Source organism: Macaca mulatta, chromosome X (genome assembly GCF_049350105.2).
Source record: "Macaca mulatta isolate MMU2019108-1 chromosome X, T2T-MMU8v2.0, whole genome shotgun sequence".
Lineage (NCBI taxonomy): Eukaryota > Metazoa > Chordata > Mammalia > Primates > Cercopithecidae > Macaca > Macaca mulatta.
The window spans coordinates 78,780,901-78,801,720 of record NC_133426.1 but is presented as its reverse complement, the minus strand read 5'-3'; the positions used below and the strand labels follow the sequence as shown (position 1 = coordinate 78,801,720).

General features: G+C 45.9%; 2 protein-coding genes across 4 annotated transcripts in view; one reads left to right on the top strand and one right to left on the bottom strand.

Annotated features, from left to right (window-relative positions):
• The window catches only part of PIN4 (peptidylprolyl cis/trans isomerase, NIMA-interacting 4), an 84,007-nt gene that overhangs the window by 11,165 nt on the left and 52,022 nt on the right, over window positions 1-20,820 (bottom strand). The window lies entirely within an intron of this gene.
• ERCC6L (ERCC excision repair 6 like, spindle assembly checkpoint helicase) overlaps window positions 12,743-20,820 on the top strand; it is a 43,927-nt gene continuing 35,849 nt past the window's right edge. The window contains exons 1-2 of one of the 3 annotated variants that reach the window (XM_077989424.1): window positions 12,743-13,057; window positions 19,747-19,843. Coding sequence is in view for 1 of the 3 variants with exons in the window: in XM_001092609.5 (XP_001092609.3) it covers window positions 12,990-13,057 (68 nt within the window). In the remaining 2 variants the exon portion in view is untranslated. Of the gene's footprint in view, window positions 13,058-13,935; window positions 14,067-19,746; window positions 19,844-20,820 lie in introns of those variants that run through there. The other 2 variants (XM_001092609.5, XM_077989425.1) reach the window with 2 other exon arrangements.

Below are 20,820 nucleotides of genomic sequence, written 5' to 3'. Positions count from 1 at the left end.
TTTTTTAGAGACAGGGTCTCACACTGTCACCCAGGCTGGAGTACACTGGTGCAATCATAGCTCATTGCAACCTCAAACTTCTGGACTCAAGTGAGTCCACTTCAGCCTCCCACTTCAGCGTCCCAAAGTGCTGAGATTACAGGCGTGAGCTTCCTGCACCCAGCCATGTTTGTTGTTTAAACCACTCAGTCTATGGTATTCTGTTATAGCAGCCGGAACTAAAACAGCTGCCTTCTTCCCTGCCTCCAAAACAATACCCCTCTCCTCCACTTGAATGCCTTTATCTGAGTCAGTTAAGACTTACTCTCAGGGGAAATACAAAATAAAACTACAAGGTACCACTTTTTAATAATCAGATAGGTGAAGATCAAAAGGTAGGAAAACACTGTTAGCAAAGGTGGGGAAAACACGCACTTTCATATATTGTTTATGGGAATGTAAATTCATTTATCCCTTATGTAGGGCAATTTGGCAGTTTCTAGCAAAATAAGAAACACAGATACACTTTGACCCAACAATTCCAATTTTAGGAAATTATCCTACAGATACACTCACACATATTTTTTTTTTAAATGCATGTACCAGGCCAGGCGTGGTGGCTCATGCCTGTAATCCCAGCACTTTGGGAGATAGAGGCAGAGGATCACCTGTGGTCAGGAGTTCAAGACCAGCCTGGCCAACATGACGAAATCCCCGTCTCTACTAAAAATACAAAAATTAACCAGGCATGGTGGTGGGCACCTGTAATTCCAGCTACTAGGGAGGCTGAGGCAGAAGAATTACTTGAACCCTGGAGGTGGAGGTTGCAGTGAGATGAGATCGTGCCACTGCACTCCAGCCTGGGCAACAGAGCGAGGCTCCGTCTCAAGAAAAAAAAAAAATGCATATACCAGAATGTTCATTGTCACTATGTTTTTATTTATTTTTATTTTTCATAGAGACAGGTCTCACTGTGTTGTCCAGGGTGGTCTCAAACTCTAGAGCTCAAGCAATCCTCCCATCTCTGCCTCCCAAAGTGCTAGGAATTACAGGTGTGAGCTACCATGCCTAGCTGTCACTGTTTTTAACAGCAAAAGATTGGGAAAAATATCCTTCAATAGAGGACTGATTACATAAAGTACACCTTTGCAATGGAATATGTGCAGCCATCAAAACTAAGGAAGTTCTTGGTCATTTTTTTGTTTTTTGAGATAGGGTCTCACTGTGTTGCCCAGGCTGGTCTCAAACTCCTGGGCTCAAGTGATTCTCTCACCTTAGCCACCTGAGTAGCTGGGACTATAGACATGTACCACCATGCCCAGCTGATTTTTTTTTTAACTTGAAAAATCGAGATGAAATTTACACAACATAAAATTGACCATTTTAACTATTTTAAAGTGTAAAATTCAGTGCCTTTATGTTTTGATATGAAACAACCTTTGAGATATATTTGTATACACTTACCCTCACTCACCTTCTATCCCCTCTTGCCTACCTCTGCTTGTGATAGTGGGAGAGACTTTTTCTGATGGGCATCTCTGAAAAGTCTCCAGAACATAGGAGGCTGAGAGGGACTGTTGCCAGGGAAAGGTGGTAGTAATGTTATCAGAGGTTCTCACCCCCGGCTGCACATTAGCATCACCTGGGGAGATTTTGAAAATGCCCTTGCCCAGGCCCCACCTTTAGATACTTTGATTTAATTCAGGGTGAGACCTGGGCGTAAGTCTTAACATTTAGGCATAATCTACACACAGTAAAATGCATAGGCCTTAAGTGTATAGTTCAATGAATTGTGATATTGTGGGTGCTTGCATAACCACTGCCCCATTAAAACATAGACCATTTCCATCTCTCCAGTCACTGTCCTTCACCCCTGCCAGAGGCAGACACTGTTCTGATTTCTATCATAGATTCATTTTGATTGTTCTTGAACTTCATAGAAATGGAATCAAACAGTATGTAACATTTTGAGATTGCCTTATTTCTCTCAGTATAATGCCCTTGAGGTTCATCCAAATAATTGCACTGATCAGTAGTTCATTTCTTTTTGTGGCTGAGTGGTATTCCTTTGTATGGATACACCAAAGTTCATCCATTCAGACATCCAGGGACATTTGTGTTGGTCCTAGTTTTTGGCTATTAGAACAAAGCTGCTATCAGCATTCTTGTACAAGTCTCTCTGTGAGCACATGTACTCATTTCTCTTGGAGTGGAATTCTTGGGTTTAACTTTATTTGAAACTGCTGGTTTCCAAAGTGGCTGTACCAATTTACACCCCCACCAGCAAAAGATGAGACTTACAGTTGTTCCACATCTTTGCTAACACTTGGTATTGTCTGTCTTTTAAATTATAGCCATTCTCATGGGTATGCAGTGGCATGTCCTTTTAGTTTTAAATTACATTTTCCTAATGGCAAATTATGTTGATCATCTTTCATATGCTTATTGACCATTCATATATCCTGTCTCATGAGGTGTCTGTTCCACTCTTTTGCTCATATTTTTGGGTGGTCATTGTATTATTGATTTGTAGGAGCTCTTTATATATTCTGGATATTAGTCTTTTGTCAGATAAATATATTACAAATATAATTATTATTTAAAATATCCCCAGTGAGTCTCACATGAATGCAGACTTGAGAACCCCTGGTGAACTAAAGATCGGCCCCAAAGGCCCCCTACTTTTGCAAGTCCCCAAACCTACCCCCTAGCAATTTTGCCTGAGGATTGGTTTTCTTTTCTTTTTCTTTTCTTTTTTTTCTTTTTTGAGATGGAGTCTGTCACCCAGGCTGGAGTGCAGTGGCGCAATCTCGATTCACTGCAACCTCTGCCTCCCGGGTTCAAGAGATTCTCCTGACTCAGCCTCCCGAGTAGCTGGAATCAAAGGTATGCACCACCACACCTGGCTAATTTTTGTATTTTTAGTAGAGACAGGGTTTCACTATGTTGGCCCAGCTGGTCTCGAACTCCTGACCTCAGGTGATCCACAGCCTTGGCCTCCCAAAGTGATGGGATTATAGGCGTGAGCCACTGCACCTGGCTGAGGAATGTTTTTTCAATTCATGTGAATGTTCATGGCTGTGGGAGATTTTAGGAGTGAGGGTTTCTTTGTCAGTCTTTCTCTTGCATATCTGCCTGGCTTCTTGGACAGCTCCATTCATCTGAACTGTTCTCTTACACTCTGACTGTGAGAAAGTCTTTTCCTGTCTTCACCCTAAGATTTTCCACGTGTAAAACCTGACCTTAGTGCCTGACCCATTTCTAAACCCAGAAACAGTGTGTCAAAGGAATAAGGATATGTTTATGTTTTTGTTTTTGTTTTTGTTTTTTCCTGGATGGAACAAGCTATGTCCTAGGTGCAAAAGGAGTGTGACTTTCTGTATCCCCTCCTGGCTGTTATCCTCAGGCTGCCTATCTGCTCACTGAAGGGGAGAATCATTTTCTAGCAGCCTGGGCAACCAATCACTAGAGGACAGGTCCCAGTCTCATTGACTCTGCTGTGTACTTGCTGCATGACCTCGTGCAAGGCAATTAACCTCTCTAATCCTTGGTTCCTTCAACTGGTACAAGAGAACATCTTGTTTGTTGTGGGGAAAGTTCTGGCATAAATTAGTTGCCCACAAAGGATGGAAGACATGGTTCTAAGATCAGTGGAACTGGGCTGTGAGAGGAGCTCTCTGTTCTGGGACTTACCATGCCCTCAATGTGCCCTAGTGTCATATATCTGCCCCTTCCTTCCACACCTTCAGAGGCTCAGACTGGTCAAGGCCCCTCCTGCTGTGTTGTCTTCACCCTGCCCTTTTTGGCTAATTTGAACAGAACATCCCATGAGGGCCCCTAGGCTCTTTAAGCTCTGAGCAGATGGCTGGGAAGCCAGTTCTCTGAAACATACAGTTCCTGACTCAGATCTGGGCAGGGGGCCAAGACCTTCGAAGGGCTATAGAAAAACTTCACCTTCGCCCCCACTTCCCTCCTGTTGCCCTCAAGAGCTTGTAGTTTTTACTACCTGTCTCTTTTAGTGCCAAAGAGGAAGGGAAAAAGGCCACACCTATTTGGATTAGATGCCCACTTGGAGTCCCTTCTTGGGCTGGCACCAGGGAGAAACTTTGACCCCAGGTTTTGGGAGAGGCACCCATGCTATGTAGGGAGGGTTTCTCTGCTGCTGTAGGAAGAGGATAAGGAAGCTACAGGAGAGCTCATGGGGAGCTTCCAGAAATGTCCTTGACTTGGGGAACAAGTGGGTACAGGACATCTGGAGAGTCTAGTGACACTGGGCTCTGGCTGTAGCCTGTTCCTCTCTCAGCCAAGCATGGGTGGCTTTGTCCTAGCACAAGATCTGGGAAGGGACTAGAAGAGGGCTGTCTAGTTCCTGGGTGTTACTTCCAGGTCCATCTGGAGGCAGGTATAAAAGGGAGACAGGGGTAGTATTGGCAAGAGAAGTGGCTGGGATGGGTATGCTTGGCCCTCCCCACTTCTCTGGTTCCTGGTCCCCATTATGTCTTTGGATATATCATTCCCACCCAAGGCCTCATTCTAGTTCTCTAACAGAGCACCCAGTGCTCTCCTTTAGGATTACTAATTGACAAATCATCTACCCATCCATCCATCCATCCAACAACTATTTACTGGTCAGTCATTATGTGTAGGGACCATTCTGAGCTCTGTGAGGGTGTAACTGTGAAAAAGACAGAAATGTTCTTCACAGAGCTCACATGATCATGGGGGAGCCAGACAGGTAACCAGGCAGCTACATTCCATGGAATAAACCCAATGGTAAAGGCAGGATGTGGGATCACAGAAGATGACTTGTTGAGAAGGATCAGGGAAGGTTCCTGGAAGCAGGGAGACCTGCACTGAGACAAGAGAAGTGAACAGACAATAGTGAGGTGAAAAGGGTGAGTCCAAGCAGAGGAAACTGCATGTGAGGAGGCCTGAAGGCAAGATCTGAATAGCTGGAAGTTGTTCAGTTTGAGAAGAGAGCATGTGCATGTATGTGTAGGGGTTGTGAAGAAGTAAGATGTGGCCAGAGAGGTAGTCAGAGGCCAGATCAGGAAGGCCTTGTAAGCCATGGTGAGGAGGCAGGACTTGATCTTGAGGGAAATGAGGAGGCTTTGAAGGATTTAGACAGGGCCATGTCATGATCAGTTTGGTGTTTTTGAAAGATGATTCTGGTTTTTGGGTAGAGATCAGACAGTGGGGGAAAGGCACAAATAGAAGCAGGAAGACAAGCCAGGAGGCTAGTGCAGTCGTCCAAGTGAGAGACAATGGTGGCAGCGACTACCATGGTGGCAGTGGAGACAGAGAGAAGTGATTGGATTTGGAATGTATTTTAGAGGTAGAGCCAACACAACTCACTGATGAATTGAACGTGAGGGGCAAATATAAGGCAGGCCTCAAAGACACCTCCTGGTTTCTGACTTGGACCACTTGGGGGGTTGCTAGTGCCATTCATGGAGATGGGAACTATTGAGAGAGCAGGTCTAGGGGAGAGTGGGTGAGTTCAGTGCCATGTTGAGTTTGAGCTTCCAGGGTGACATGTCCTATAGCCAGTTTGCCATCTAGGTCCAAATCTCAGGAGAGAGGATGAGGCTAGAGACAGAATTGTGGGGTCTTGAGAGTCAGTGAGGTAACCCGAAGGGAGTGGAGGATGCCATGTTTTGTGCAGTGGGACTGCCTTGTCGAAGGTTTCTCTACCCTTTGTTGCCCACTTCACCCAAACCCGAAAAGGCAGGTTTAGAAGGCATTCATCAAAGACTGTGAAACTTAGGGCAAAGACCCTGCAGGTAATCCTAAATCTTGGCTCCCTCCCTTCCTCCCAGTCCCTGTCATTTCCACAGCATCCTGGACTGACTTGATTAATTTCCAATAAGTGTTTATCCATCCCAGAGGCCAGGCCAGCTGCCATTCTTAGGAAAGTCAGTTTCTGGCTCCCTCTGCTGGCAGAGCTGCAGATGACTGTTGGCTGGGGCAGCCTCCATCCCACTGCTTTCCTCCTCCTTCCTGCTTCCCCTGGGAGATTAAACCCTCGGTCTCAATCCTCTATCCCTACCCCCAAATCCCACCTACTTTATAAGAATCCTAGCTAGAAATGGGGTGGGAGAAGCCTAATTAGGTATCTGGGAAACACAAATTCTTTTTTTTTTTTTTTTTTTTTTTTTTTTTTGAGACGAAGTCTCGCTCTGTCGCCCAGGCTGGAGTGCAGTGGCGCGATCTCGGCTCACTGCAAGCTCCGCCTCCCGGGTTCACGTCATTCTCCTGCCTCAGCCTCCTGAGTAGCTGGGACTACAGGCACTCGCCACCGCGCCCGGCTAATTTTTTGTATTTTTAGTAGAGACGGGGTTTCACCGTGGTCTCGATTTCCTGACCTTGTGATCCGCCCGTCTCGGCCTCCCAAAGTGCTGGGATTACAGGCGTGAGCCACCGCGCCCGGCCGGGAAACACAAATTCTTACTGTTGGCAGAGCTTGGTGGCTCACACCTGTAATCCTAGCACTTTGAGAGGCTGAGGCAGGAGGATTGCTTGAGCCCAGGAGTTGGAGAACAGCCTGGGCAACATAGCAAGACTCTGTCTCCACAAACTATTAAAAAAATTAGGTGGATGTGGTGGCAGGTGTCTGTAGTCCTAGCTGTTAAAGAGGCTGAGGTGAGAGGATCACTGGAGCCTGGAGGATCACTTGAGCCCAGGAGTTTGAGGTTACAGTGAGCCAAGATCACACCGCTACACTGCAGCCTGGGCAACAGAGACCCTGTCTCAAAAATAAATATGTAAGTAAATGATTACTCTTTATAATCACTTTCATCTTTTTTTCTGCCCCACACCCACTCTCAGCTCCTTTTTTTTTTTTTTTTTTTTTTTTGACAGGATCTCACTCTGTCACCCAGGTTGGAGTGCAATGGTACGACTCTGCTTACTGCAGCCTCGAACTCCTGGGTTCAAAAGATTCTCCCATCTCAGCCTCCTGAGTAGCTAGGACTACAGCACACACCACCACACACAGCTAATTTCTGTGTTTTTTGTGGAGATGGGGTTTCATCATGTTGCCCAGGCTGGTCTCAAACTCCTGGGCTCAAGCGATCCTCCCACCTCGGCCTCCCAAAATGCTGGCATTACAGGCATGAGCCACCACGCTCGGCCCCAAACCCACTCTTGATCTCCTTGCCCACGAAGACTTCATTTGGTTATCAAAAACACTCTTCCATTCTCAGTCCCCAAGAGCAACATTTTGCTGGCACTCCCTCCTCATATGCAGGGAAGCCATGATGTGTGCTGGAAAAAATGCTGGGTTGGGAGTGAGGGTACCTAGGTTTGAGTCCTGTTTCTGTCACAGGTGCAGGATCTGACCTTGGACTGGTCACTTCCTTCTTTCCCACTGGCAGTTCCCTTACCTGTGGCGTTAGACTGGAGTCCAAAAAACCATTTCAACTCGGCCTTCTAGGCTTGCTCCAACCATCTTAGCCTTTTTAGTTTTTCATACACATCAAGCCCTCTCCTGCCCCAGGGCCCTTGGTCATGCTATTCCGTCTGCCTGAAATGCCCTTCCCTTCCCTTTTTGTTTGGTTAACTCCTCCCCATCCTTCAGCTCTTAGCTCAAATGCTACTTCCTGAGAAGAACCTTTTCCAGCCCTCCAGATTGGGTCAGATACCTCATGGTATGCTGTCATAATTGCCTGTAGTTTTCCTTCTGAGCCCTCTTCACGTTTGTAATTTTCCAAGTGTTTGTGTGATTATTGTTTCAAGTCCATCTTCCCCATGGAACTTGAAGCTCTTTGATAGCAAGGACTTGTCTGTTTTGCTCACCACTCTACCCCCAGCACCTGGATCTTTGCCTGCCCATCTTGTAAAGGCTCAACACATATTTACTAAACAAATGAATAAGTAAATGGATGAATTAATCCTTTTCTTCACCTGTCAGCTGCTTTCTATATCTAACTAGCATCGTGTTAAAGAGCAAAAAGTCGAAAGCCAGACTGCCTGGGTTTGGAGTCCTGCTTCACCACTCACAAGCTGTGTAAACTTGTGTAAGTTATTCAGTCTTTCTGTGCCTCAGTTTCCTCATCTGTAAAAGGAGGATGATAATAGTATACACTGTCTAACAAGGTTGTTGTTAAGGATTAAAAGACAGCGTATGTAAAGTGCTTAGACCAAGACCTGGCAATCCAGTGCTATCTAAGTAATAGCTATTGTTCTTATTCGGCCTCATCCGTCTCTCCATTTACGCATTCTGAACCCTCCCACAAAGCCTCATTATCTTATTTCCGGCCTCTGAGTGCAGATGACTCAGTGTAATTTGCAGATTAGGTTGAAAAGTTTTGTTTTTTAGAATTCTTATTATGGAAATGTTCAATCATACACAGAAGCAGAGAAGAGGATAATGAACCTCTGTAATAAGCTTCAACAATTATCAACATTTTGCCAATCTTTGTTCATCTATACTCTCCTTTTTTTCCCTCTGTACTGAAGTATTTTAATATAAGTCGCAGATGTCATATCATTTTGTCTGAAAATACTCCAACATGTATTTCTAACAGATGAGGACCTTAAAAAAAACACAGCAATACCATTATCACCCTTTTAAAATTAACAATAATTAGGGAGAGCTTTTTTTGTTTGTTTTTTTGAAATGGAGTTTTGCTCTCGTAGAGGCTGGAGTGCAGTGGTATGATCTTGGCTCACTGCAACCTCCGCCTACTGGGTTCAAGCCATTCTTCCTGCCTCAGCCTCTCGAGTAGCTGAAATTACAGGCGCCTGACATCATGCCCGGGTAATTTTTGTATTTTAGTAGAGATGGGATTTCACCATGTTGGCCAGGCTGGTCTCAAACTCCACCCACCTCAACCTCCCAAAGTGCTGGCATTATAGGTGTAATTCACTGCACCAAGCCTAGGAAGAGCTTTTTTCTTTTCTTTTCTTTCTTTTTTTTTTTTTTTGAGATGGAATCGCCTTCTGTCGCCCAGACTGGAGTCCAGTGGCGAGATCCTGGCTCACTGCAACCTCCGCCTCCCAGGTTCAAACAATTCTCTTGCCTCAGCCTCCCGAGTAGCTGGGATTACAGGCATGTGCCACCACACCCAGCTAATTTTTGTATTTTTAGTAGAGACGGGATTTCACCATGTTGGTCAGGCTCGTCTAGAGCTCCTGACCTTGTGATGCGCCCGCCTCAGCCTCCCCAAGTGCTGGGATTACAGGCGTGAGCCACCACGCTTGGCTGGGAAAGCTTTATAAACCCCATTCCCTTGAGAGATGCTGGGGGAATGGGAGGCCTTGATTAGGTATGCATAATGAGGAACAGCAGAGAATTAATCTATGTAAAGTGTTTTGAATGGGGCCTGTCACATAAGAGGGATATAGCAGTAACTATTATTTTGATTCTCTTTGATTCTCTCCATTTACCCACTCAAAATCCTCCCAATCTCTCTGTTATTTTCAGGCTGTGAGCCTGGATGACCATTTATAAAAGAGGACCAGGAGCCTGGGCTGGGGAGTTTCCTGGGTCATCAGAGCCCTGGGTTGAGACCTGGGACTCCAGAAGGCACCAAGAAGGGCCCAAAGGAAGCAGACTACAGGACTGAAGGGGAGGGGAGGAGCAGCCAGAGCTGGGGAGTTTAAAGGAGGAGCCCTACAGCTGTGTGAAAATGGGGCTTAGAAAATCCAATAGCCAAAGGGCAGGCAAGCTGAGGGTTGGTCCTTCCTTCCCAGTGATCAGGGCCTTTGGGCACCACTGCCAGCTGGGAAGCAGGGGGAGGTAGCCAGGGCTCCTGAGGGAGTTCTCTTTAGCTTTTCTTCACAGCCCACAATGGGGCATGCCTACAACAACCACCAGGGGCCTGCTTTGCTTCATCTTCAGTTCTCAACAATTCCCAGGATATGAGTGATGATGGTGGACCCTAAGCCAAAGCACAACTAGACATGGCCTTCCCCAGACTCAAGATGAAGATTTTTGTGCTCTCATCTCTCTTTTCCTTTCTGCAGAATTCTCTCCTACATCTTCTCCCCTATTCTGCTCTTCTCATTCTACTCATCCTTTGGGTATCCAGGGTGCCTGGACACTCGACTCATCCTTAGCTCCTTTGTGCTGCTATAATAAAATGCCACAGACTCAAACTCATATATATATATATTTTTTTGAGACGGAGTTTCACTCTTGTTGCCCAGGCTGGAGTGCCAATGGCGTGATCTCGGCTCACCACAACCTCTGCCTCCCAGATTCAAACGATTCTCCTGCCTCAGCCTCCCGAGTAGCTGGGATTACAGGCATGTGCCACCATGTCCGGCTAATTTTGTATTTTTAGTAGAGACAGGGTTTCTCTGTCAGGCTGGTCTCGAACTCCCGACCTCAGATGATCCGCCCGCCTCAGCCTCCCAAAGGGCTGGGATTACAGGCGTGAGCCCCCGCGCCTGGCCGTCAAACTCATAATTTATAAACAATAGAAATGTATTTATTGTGGTTCTGGAGGCTGAAGAGTCCAAGATGAAGGTGCCAGCAGGATTGGTGTCTGCTGAGGGCTGCTGTCTGCTTCCAAGATGGTGCCTTGTTGCTGCATCCTCTGGAGGTGAAGAAATACTGTGTCTTTACGTGGTAGAAAAGCAGAAGAGCAAAAAGGGCCTAAATAGATTAGTTCCCTCCAGCCCTTTCATAAGGCACTAATTCATTCATGAAGTAGGATCCCTCATGACATAATTACTTCCCAAAAGGCCCCGCCTCTCAGTGCCACCATAGCGGGGATTAAGTTTCAACACGTGAATTTTGAAGGACCTTCAGACCATAGCACAGCCCAATCCAAGCTTGCCTCCAGGAAAAGATGTGATTTAAACACTTTAGCAGAGTAAACAAGTTCCTTCATAACCTGGCCTTCAACTGCCTCATCAACTTCATTTCCCACCACTGCCCTCTTCTTTCCAGTGTGACACAGTGAAACAGCACAGATTTGTGTCCATACGGACCTAGTATTGAATTCTGGCTCTGCTGCTTCCTAGCTCAGGAAGCTTAGGTGAAGTCACTTTATCTCTCTGAGCCTGTTTACACATCTGAAAAATGGGGATAATAGTATACTTAAAAGGCCTCTTAACAAAGGCCTTAAAGTCATACAAACCAGGAAAATAGCCCATGTTCTCCAAGTTCTCCAAGATCCCCCACCTCCCTCCGACCTTTTTTTTTTTTTTTTTTTTTGAGACGGAGTCTTGCTCTGTTGCCCAGGCTGGAGTGCAATGGCACGATCTCAGCTCACTGCAACCTCTGCCTCCTGGGTTCAAGTGATTCTTTCGCCCCAGCCTCCCGAGAAGCTGGGATTACAGGCACCCGCCATCATGCCCAGTTAATTTTTGTAGAAACGGGGTTTCACCATTTGGCCAGGCTGATTTTGAACTCCTGACCTCAGGTGATCTGCCCACCTCGGCCTCCCAGAGTGCTGAGATTACAGGTTCAGTGAGCCACTGAACCCGGCCTCCAACATTCCTTTTAACTCATAACGGTCTATGAATTTTATAAAAAGCTTAAAATTCTCTGTACATGTGATGTATGACTGGGCCAATAGGTGAGTTTTCCAATACTGAATGCTAAATTAGTGTCTTGAGGAATCATGTCTGTGTTCTTAACGATATATGAACAAAGACAATTTTTGTTGGCCCACAACCTCCTATTTAGTGTCACCCAAGCAAGTCACTTAATCACATTTCCTTAAGCTCTAGGCTCCGCCTTTTTTTAGGCTCTGCCTTTGAAAATGACTGTATCTTAGTTGGTGCTTCTGAAGAAATGGTGACCACAGCACTACTTCTTTCTTTTTTTTTTTTTTGAATTATTTTTGTCCTCTTCTTATTACACCAAGTATGTGAACCTAACTACTTATTTCTTAAATAAGAACTTTATTTTCTTTTATTTTTTTGTGAGATGGAGTCTTGCTCTGTCGCCCAGGCTGGAGTGCAGTGGCATGATCTTGGCTCACTGCAGCCTCCACCTCCCGGGTTTGAGATTCTTGAAGACCCTTCTCTCTTTCTCTCTCTCTTTTTAAAAAAATAAATACAGCATAACGCCCTGTGGAGAAGAAAAAAAAATTGAAAAAGAGATGGGGGGTCTCACTATGTTGCCCAGGCTGGTCTCGAACTCCTGAGTGCAAGTGATCCTCCCACCTTAGCCTCCCCAAAGGCTAGGATTACAGGTGTGAGGCACCGCACCCAGACTTTTTAAAATTTTTTTATTTTTATTTTTGAGACAGAGTCTTGCTTTGCCACCCAGGCTGGAGTGCAGTGGTGCAATCGCGACTCACTGCAACTTCCACCTGCTGGGTCCAAGCGATTCTCGTGCCTCAGCCACCTGACTGGGACTGCGGGCGCCTGCCACCACGCCTGGCTAATTTTTTGTATTTTTAGTAGAGACGGGTTTTCACCATGTTAGCTAGGTTTGTCTTGAACTCCTGACCTCAAATGATCCGCCCGCCCCGGCCTCCCAAAGTGCTGGAATTACAGGCGTGAACCACCGCGCCTTCTTCAATGTGAGTTTAAATCACAGGGACTACGCCTCCCAGGGTGTTTGGATTCAAAGCACGTTCAGTGCCAGGTACTGGCGATCAAGGAAGGGAAGGTATCTCTGGATGTGGGGCAGGGGTTGACTGGGGGATGCAGGCGTTGGAGATCTCCAAGGGTCGCCACAACGACTGGGATCATATCGGGCAGCCTCCTCCACTCACAGTGATAGCACACGCATGCGCGAACGAATTGGCCGCAGCATGGTTTGAACTGGGTTGAAACGCAAGGGACTACAGAGTGACGCAGCACACTCCGTGTCTCGAAGGCAGAGGTCACTTCCTACCTCCAGGCGCGCGTAGGCGCAGGCGCCTACCCTCATGGGCGGGGCTCAGGCGGTGGCGTCGCAGCGCGTGGTCGCGGATTGGCCGGCCGCGAGGCCGACGGTTGGCTGTGTCCCTCGCCACAGGCGCACGGAGCATGCGCGGGGCGGGAGTGCGCGAAATTCAAGCTCCAAGCTCCCGCCGGGGTAACTGGAACCCAGTCCGAGGGTCATGGAGGCGTCCCGTAGGTTTCCGGAAGCCGAGGCCTTGAGCCCAGAGCAGGCTGCTCATTACCTAAGGTATGTCGGGGCCGCTGGGCGGGTCTAGCTAACCGACCTGGCCCAGGGTGGAGGTGGGGGTGGCCCCCAGATTCCCCTGGTGACCCGAACTGTTGAGGCGCAGCCTTTTGAGGCGCGCTCTCGCACTCTTCTCGCAGTAGGGTGTGGGAGTCAGCTCTGGATGTTTGACCAGATTTCTAAAACCTCAGGAGACCCCGATGCCTTTTCTTTTGGGCAGATGACCCTGCAGTATGAGCTCCGTAAGAGCCAGAACCTTAATTAATCAAGCCCTTATTGATTCTTTTCATCTTATCAAGCCCCAAGCCTAGGGGATACAGAGATGAGTAAAACAAGGTCCCCGCCCCCAAGTTGTTTGTAATCTAGTGGTGGAAACGGATTTGTAAAGCAATAATTACTAGGTTTGATAAGTGTTGTAAGAGGTATAATGTATGTGCAGGGCATAGTGTTGGCATAAAAGAGGGGATGGCCAACTACAAGGGTGGTCAGCTAAGGGATGGCATGGCAAGAGGAGACATTTGAGCTAGGCGTTGAAAAATAAGTTAGCATTCACCAGTTGGCTAAGGGTGGGGGGCGTGGTAATGTTGGGATGAGCATTTAAATTTTTTCTTAAATTGTGGTAAAGTACGCATAACATAAAATTTATCTTTTTGTGCAGAAACTGGGTTTTATGAAAAATAAAGTTTATCATCTTAACCATTTTTAAATGTACAGTTCGGTAGTGTTGACTACATTCATATTGTTGTGCAACTGTCTGTCATCTCCAGAACTTTTCTTATGTGGCAAAACTGAAACTACTCCCATTAAACAACTCCCCATTTCCCCCTCCCTTCAGCCCCTAGCAACCATTATTCTGTCTCTGTGGATTTTACTGCTTTAATTTTTTTTAGACAGGGTCTTGCTCTGTCGCCTAGACTGGAATTCTGTGGCCTGATCATAGTTCACTGCAGCCTGGAACTCCTGGGCTCAAGCAGTCCTTCTGCCCCAGCCTCCCTAGTAGCTGGGACTTCAGGTGGGTGCCACCATGCCCAGTCAATTTATTATCTTATTATTGTTGTTTTATATGTTTTTTTAGAGACAGGGTCTGGCTCTGTCACCCAGGCTGGAGTGCAGTGGCTCAATCTCTAACTCAGTTCACTGCAACTTCCATCCCCCGGGGCTCAAGCGATCTTCCCACCTCAGCATCTCTAGTAGCTGGGACCACAGGTGCACACCACCACACCCAGCTATTTTATTTTATTTTTTTTGAGACAGAGTCTCGCTCTGTCACCCAGGCTGGAGTGCAGTGGCACGATCTCAGCTCACTGCAAGCTCTGCCTCCCGGGTTCACACCATTCTCCTGCCTCAGCCTCCCGAGTAGCAGATACTACAGGTGCCCGCCACCACGCCCAGCTAATTTTTTGTATTTTTAGTAGAGATGGGGTTTCACCGTGTTAGCCAGGATGGTCTCGATCTCCTGACCTCGTGATCCACCTGCCTCGGCCTCCCAAAGTATTTTTTCGTATTTTTAGTAGAGACAGGGTCTTGCCATGTTGTCCAGGCTGGTCTCGAACTCCAGAGTTCAAGCAGTCCTCCTGCCTCAGCCTCCCAAAGGGTTGAGATTACAGACGTGAGCCACCATGCCAGGCCTTTCATTTAGATTTTTCCAATTGTTTGCCGTTTTACTTTTGTTGTAATAGGCAGCCTTTTTGTGAATTTTTGTGCACTTTATAACTGAGTGTACACTTTGGAATTCAGAGTGCTGTATCTTAGGGAATGTGTATTTAAAATTGCTATTCAAGAACACCATGCCAGATTTTAATAAAGTCAATAGTGTGAGTAAGCATTTATTTATATTCTCTCAGGCTGGTGTGTGATGAGCTATATGAGTCAATTCAAAAGTTAAGATACATAGTTTTACTTTTGAAGCTAGGACTTGTAGTATTTTCTTCTACAGATACACTTACATGAGTGGGCAAAGATGTGTGTGCGTGTATATACAGTAAGTCCTCATTTAACATTGTCCATAGGTTCTTGGAAACTGACTTTAAGTGAAATGACATAGCAAAACCAATTTTTTTCTCATCAGTGTTGCAGCAAAATGATATTGAATGAACCAGTGTCATTCAAGGACCTGCTGTGCGTCATTTTGCTTAAAGTTGCAGTTGCCAAGAACTTACTGACCACGTTAACTGAGGACTTACTGTACATGTAAACATATACCAGAGGTGTGTGCCACCAAGCTTGTCTAATTTTTTTTTTTTTTTTTTTGAGACGGAGTCTAGCTCTGTTGCCCAGGCTGGAGTGCAATGGCCGGATCTCAGCTCACTGCAAGCCCCGCCTCCCGGGTTCACGCCATTCTCCTGCCTCAGCCTCCCGAGTAGCTGGGAGTACAGGCGCCCGCCACCTCGCCCGGCTAATTTTTTTTGTATTTTAGTAGAGACGGGGTTTCACCGTGTTAGCCAGGATGGTCTCGATCTCCTGACCTCGTGATCCGCCCGTCTCGGCCTCCCAAAGTGCTGGGATTACAGGCTTGAGCCACCGCGCCCGGCCACTTGTCTAATTTTTAAAAGATTTCTGTAGTCTGGGCACAGTGGCTCATGCCTGTAATCACTTTGGGAGGGCGAGGTGGGTGGATCACAAGGTCAGGAGTTCAAGACCAGTCTGGCCAACATGGTGAAGCCCCGTCTCTACTAAAAATACAAAAATTAGTCAGGCGTGGTGGCAGGCACCTGTAATCCCAGCTACTTGGGAGGCTGAGGCAGAATTGCTTCAACCTGGGAGGCGGAGGTTGCAGCGAGCTGAGATTGCGCCACTGCACTCCAGCCTGGGCAGTACTCCAGCCTGGGCAACAGAGCAAGACTCTGTCTCAGAAAAAAAAAAAAAAAGATTTTTGTAGAGATGGAGTCTCACTGTGTTGCCCAGGCTGGTCTTGAACTCCTAGGCTCAAGTGATCCTCCCACCTCAGGCTCCCAAAGCACTGGGATTACAGGTATGAGCCACCATGCCCAGCAGAATCAGACTTTTTATTACACTTCCATTATTATACCACCGTTCAAGCATTCTACTCTCCATCCTCTAGAACACCAGTTCCAACAACTGTTTGGTATCGTTGGGACCTATAGTTCATTGATTCCATTTTTTCACTGTTGCACACCCCTCAGGTTCTCACTTCTCTCCTTACATAGTTTGAAGTTCAGAGTCAATAATTGTGGAGGCTTCCTTGTATACAACTTTAACTTATTTTTTTTCTCTTTCACACTTCATTATACTGGCTTGGCAAGACCATAGCCTTCGTATGGTAAGCAGAGTAATGGCCTCCCAAGAATATCCACATACTAATTTCTGAACCCTGTAAATATGTTACCCTCATATGGTAGAGAGGAATTAAGGTCGCTAACCAGCTGACCCTAAAATAGGGAAATTGGAATATCTGGGTGAGCCCAGTGTAATCACAGGGTGCTTAAAAGTAGAAGAGGGGCTGGGTGTGGTGGCTCATGCCTGTAATCCCAGCACTAGGGGAGGCCAAGGTGGGTGGATCACCTGAGGTCAGAAGTTCGAGACCAGCCTGGCCAATGTGATGAAACCCTGTCTCTACAAAAATACAAAAATAAGCTGGGCGTGGTGGCACACGCCTGTAATCCCAGCTACCCAGGAGGCTGAGGTGGGAGAATTGCTCCAACCCAGGAGGTGGATGTTGCAGTGAACTGAGATTGCGCTGTTGCACTCCAGCCTGGGCTACAAGAGTGAAACTCCATCTCAAAAAAAAAAAAAAAAAAAGTGGAAGAGGGAGGCAGAAGAAGAGGTCATAGTGATGCAGGGTGAAAAGGACTCAACCTGTTCTACCTGACTTGGTAGATGGGGGAAGGGGCTATGAGCCAAGGAATGTGTATGGCCTCTGGAAGCTGGAAAAGTCAAGAAGCACATTCTCCCCCTAGAGCCTCCAGAAAGGAACATAGCCCTGCTGCAACCTTAATTTTAGCCCAGTGAGACCTGTGTCAGACTTCTAACCTATATAACCTGCAAGATATAACCTGTAAGATAAAAGATAATACTATGTGTTGTTTTAATATTTGTGATGATTTGTAACAGCAGCAATAGGAAACTAATACATTTTGCTAAATCCAACTCTGGCCCTCAGAGATGAACATGGTTGAATAAACAATCATGCTGACTGGTCTTACTTGAAATCTGTCAATATTAATGTCAAGCAGGCCCTTCATGCTGCCTGGCAATCATATTACATTTCTTTAATGTATTCACTCATCCATTCTACTAGAGGCCTGTTTCACACCTTCTTGCTTTTCAGACCCTCAACACCTCTCCCTCATCTCTCTTGCTTCCAATTTCACTGGGTTGATAGAAGCAATCAGAAGAGTTTCCAGGAGCTTCTCCCTTATCGACCTACTTCCCAGCATTATTCCCCCTGTGTTCTTTGCCTTCTATCCTGTTAGTATGGATGAACTCTCTGCTTCTAGCACAACCCCTCCATTTGTGCAAAAGATCTCATCCCTTGTCACTCACTGGTATAAGGACTTCAACCCACCAATTCTTTTTTTTTTTTTTTTTTTTTGAAACGGAGTCTCGCTCTGTCGCCCAGGCTAGAGTGCATTGGCACAATCTCGGCTCACTGCAAGCTCCGCTCCGCCTCCCGGGTTCATGCCATTCTCCTGCCTCAGCTTCCCAAGTAGCTGGGACTACAGGCGCACGCCACCACGCCCGGCTAATTTTTTGTAATTTTAGTAGAGACGGGGTTTCACCATGTTAGCCAGGATGGTCTCGAACTCCTGACCTCATGATCCACCCGCCTCGGCCTCCCAAAGTGCCGGGATTACAGACGTGAGCCACCGCGCCCGGCCCCACCAATTCTTTCACTGTTAAAAAAAAAAATCCTCTCTTGATCCTATTTTCCTTTCCAGTTATTCCTCCATTTCTTCTCTTTCCTTTACTGCAAAATTCCAGGTGTCAGTATCATTGTCTACACTTGTCATTTCCTATTTCTTTCCTCCTAACTTCTGTTGAACTCGTCCCAATCAGGTTTTCACCCCATCACTTTACTCAAACTGCTTTTATCAAAGTCACCAATGACATTCACATAACAAAATCCAACAGTCAATTCGCAATCTTCGTCAACCTAGACCACTAGTACTTGACGAAGTTGATCACTTCTCCATGAAACACATGATTCATTAGTCTTTCAAGGAGCCCTTGCTCTCTGTATTTTCTTCCTACCTCACTGACTGCTACTTCAGATTCTGTTGATATTCCTCCTCGTATCTTCTAAGGTAATTTAAATCCCCAGATATGACATTTCACGCTGAAATACTTAAGTATATGTTCCTTAAAAACAACAAACATATTCTTTTTTTTTTTTTTTTTTAACACGGAGTCTTGCTCTGTTGCCCAGGCTGGAGTGCAGTAGCGCAATCTTAGCTCACCACAACCTCCGCCTCCCGGGTTCAAGTGATTCTCTGCTTCAGCCCTCCAAGTAGTTGGGATTACAGGCAACTGCCACCACGCCCGGCTAATTTTTGTATTTTTAGTATGGGGTTTCACTATGTTGGCCAGGCTGGCCTTGAACTCCTGGCCTCAGGTGATCCACCTGCCTCGGCCTCCCAAAGTGCTGGGATTATAGGCATGAGCCCCCTTGCCTGGTCAAAAAAAAAAAAAAATCATATTCTTACAAAACTACCATGCCATATCACACCTAACAAAATAAATGAATTCGTTGATATCATCTAATACATAGTCCATATTCAATTTTTTTTTTTTTTTTTTTTTGAGACAGAGTCTTGCAGGGTCGCCCGGGCTGGAGTGCAGTGGCGCAATCTAGGCTCACTGTAAACTTTGCCTCCTGGGTTCAAGCGATTCTCCTGCCTCAGCCTCCCGAGTAGCTGGGATTACAGGCACCCGCCACCATGCCCAGCTAATTTTTTGTATTTTTACTAGGGACAGGGTTTCACCATGTTGGCCAGGCTGGTCCTGAACTCCTGACTTAGTGATTCGCCCGCCTCGGCTTCCCAAAGTGCTGTGATTACAGGCATGAGCCACCGTGCCCAGCCTCAAATTTTTTGAATGGTCTATCAGGATCCAAAGAAGGTCTACAACTTCATTTGGGTGTTATGTTTCTTGAACTTCTAATCTAGAACAGTTCTCCCCTCCCTTCCATTTTCTATGACAATGATTTGAATTACAGCGTGATGGCTTCCTTGTAGTGTCATTAGTTTGTTCTGTCTCCTATAATTTAAACTAAAGGCTTGATAAGATTAAGCTTCAATATTTTTGGCATGAATACTTTATAGGGAAGGCTGTGTACCTATGTTGGGTCATATCAGGAAGCATATAATGTCTGACTTTCCTACTTTCAGTAATGCTAAGGTTGACCAATGGGTTCAGTGATTCCAATCTGATCCCTCCTTTGCAAAGTTGCATTTCCCCCTTATGATGAGGAAGTAACACATTTAGGATATCTTAGCATGCTGTGAATATCCCGTTCCCAACCAACCCATCAGCCTTTAATCCATTGATAACTATTGCTCAAATCATTTTTTTTTTAAAGAGTTGGGGTCTCCCTATGTTGCCCAGGCTCGTCTTGAACTCCGAGTCTCAAGTGATCCACCTGCCTCAGCCTCCCAAAGGGTCAAATCAGTTATTAGAGATTACAAAGTGGTGATTTTCTTTTCTGAGATGGAGTTTCGCTTTTGTTGCCCAAGCTGGAGTACAATGACGCGATCTCAGCTCACTGCAACCTCCACCTCCTGGGTTCAAGTGATTCTCCTACCTCAGCCTCCCGAGTAACTGGGATTACAGGTGGGTGCCACCATGCCTGGCTAATTTTTTGTGTTTTTAGTAGAAACGGGGTTTCGTCATGTTAGCCAGGCTGGTCTCGAACTCCTGACCTCAGGTGATCTGCCCGCCTCGGCCTCCCCAAGTGCTGGGATTACAGACATGAGCCACCAAGACTGGCCGCAAAGTCGTGATTTTCTAGTTTCACCATTCTTTGTGTACTCATTAGCTGGAATTCTTCTATAGATGATCTTAATGTTGGAATGCCATGTCTTTTTTTTTTTTTTTTGAGGCAGGATCTGGCTATGTTGCCCAGGCTGGTCTCGAACTCCTGAGCTCAAGTGATCCACCTGCCTTGGCCTCCCAAAGTGCTGGGATTACAGGCATGAGCCACCATGTCAGCTGTCTTTTTTTTTTTTTTTTTTTTTTTTTTTTTTTTAGTACTCCTTCCTTGGGTGATCTTATCCAGGTTCTTGGCTTTAAATCTCATTTCTGTGCTGAGAACTTTCATATTTTTTTAGTAAACCTTTTACTTTGGCATTATTTTATTTTATGTTTTATTTTTAAAGTTTTTGGGTTTATTTATAATTGACACATAATTATACATGTTTATGGGGTACAGTTTTATTTCTGTTTTTTTGGAGACAGGGTCTTGCTCTGTCACTTAGGCTGGAGTACAGTGGTGCCATCATAGTTCACTGTAATCTTGAACTCCTGGACTCAAATGATCTTTCTGCCTTGGCTTCCCAATGTGCTGGGATTACAGGCATGAGCCATTGCACTTGGTCAGTTTTATTTTTAACCAATAATTATACAATTATTTTAACAATAATTGTATATATTTGTGGGGTACAATGTGATGTTTCAATGCATGTATACCTTGTGGAATGATCAAATCAGGCTAATTAACATATCCATCACCTCAAATACTTATCATTTCTTTGTGGTGAAAAAATTTAAAATCCATTCTTCAGCCTGGCCAACATGGCAAAACTCTGTCT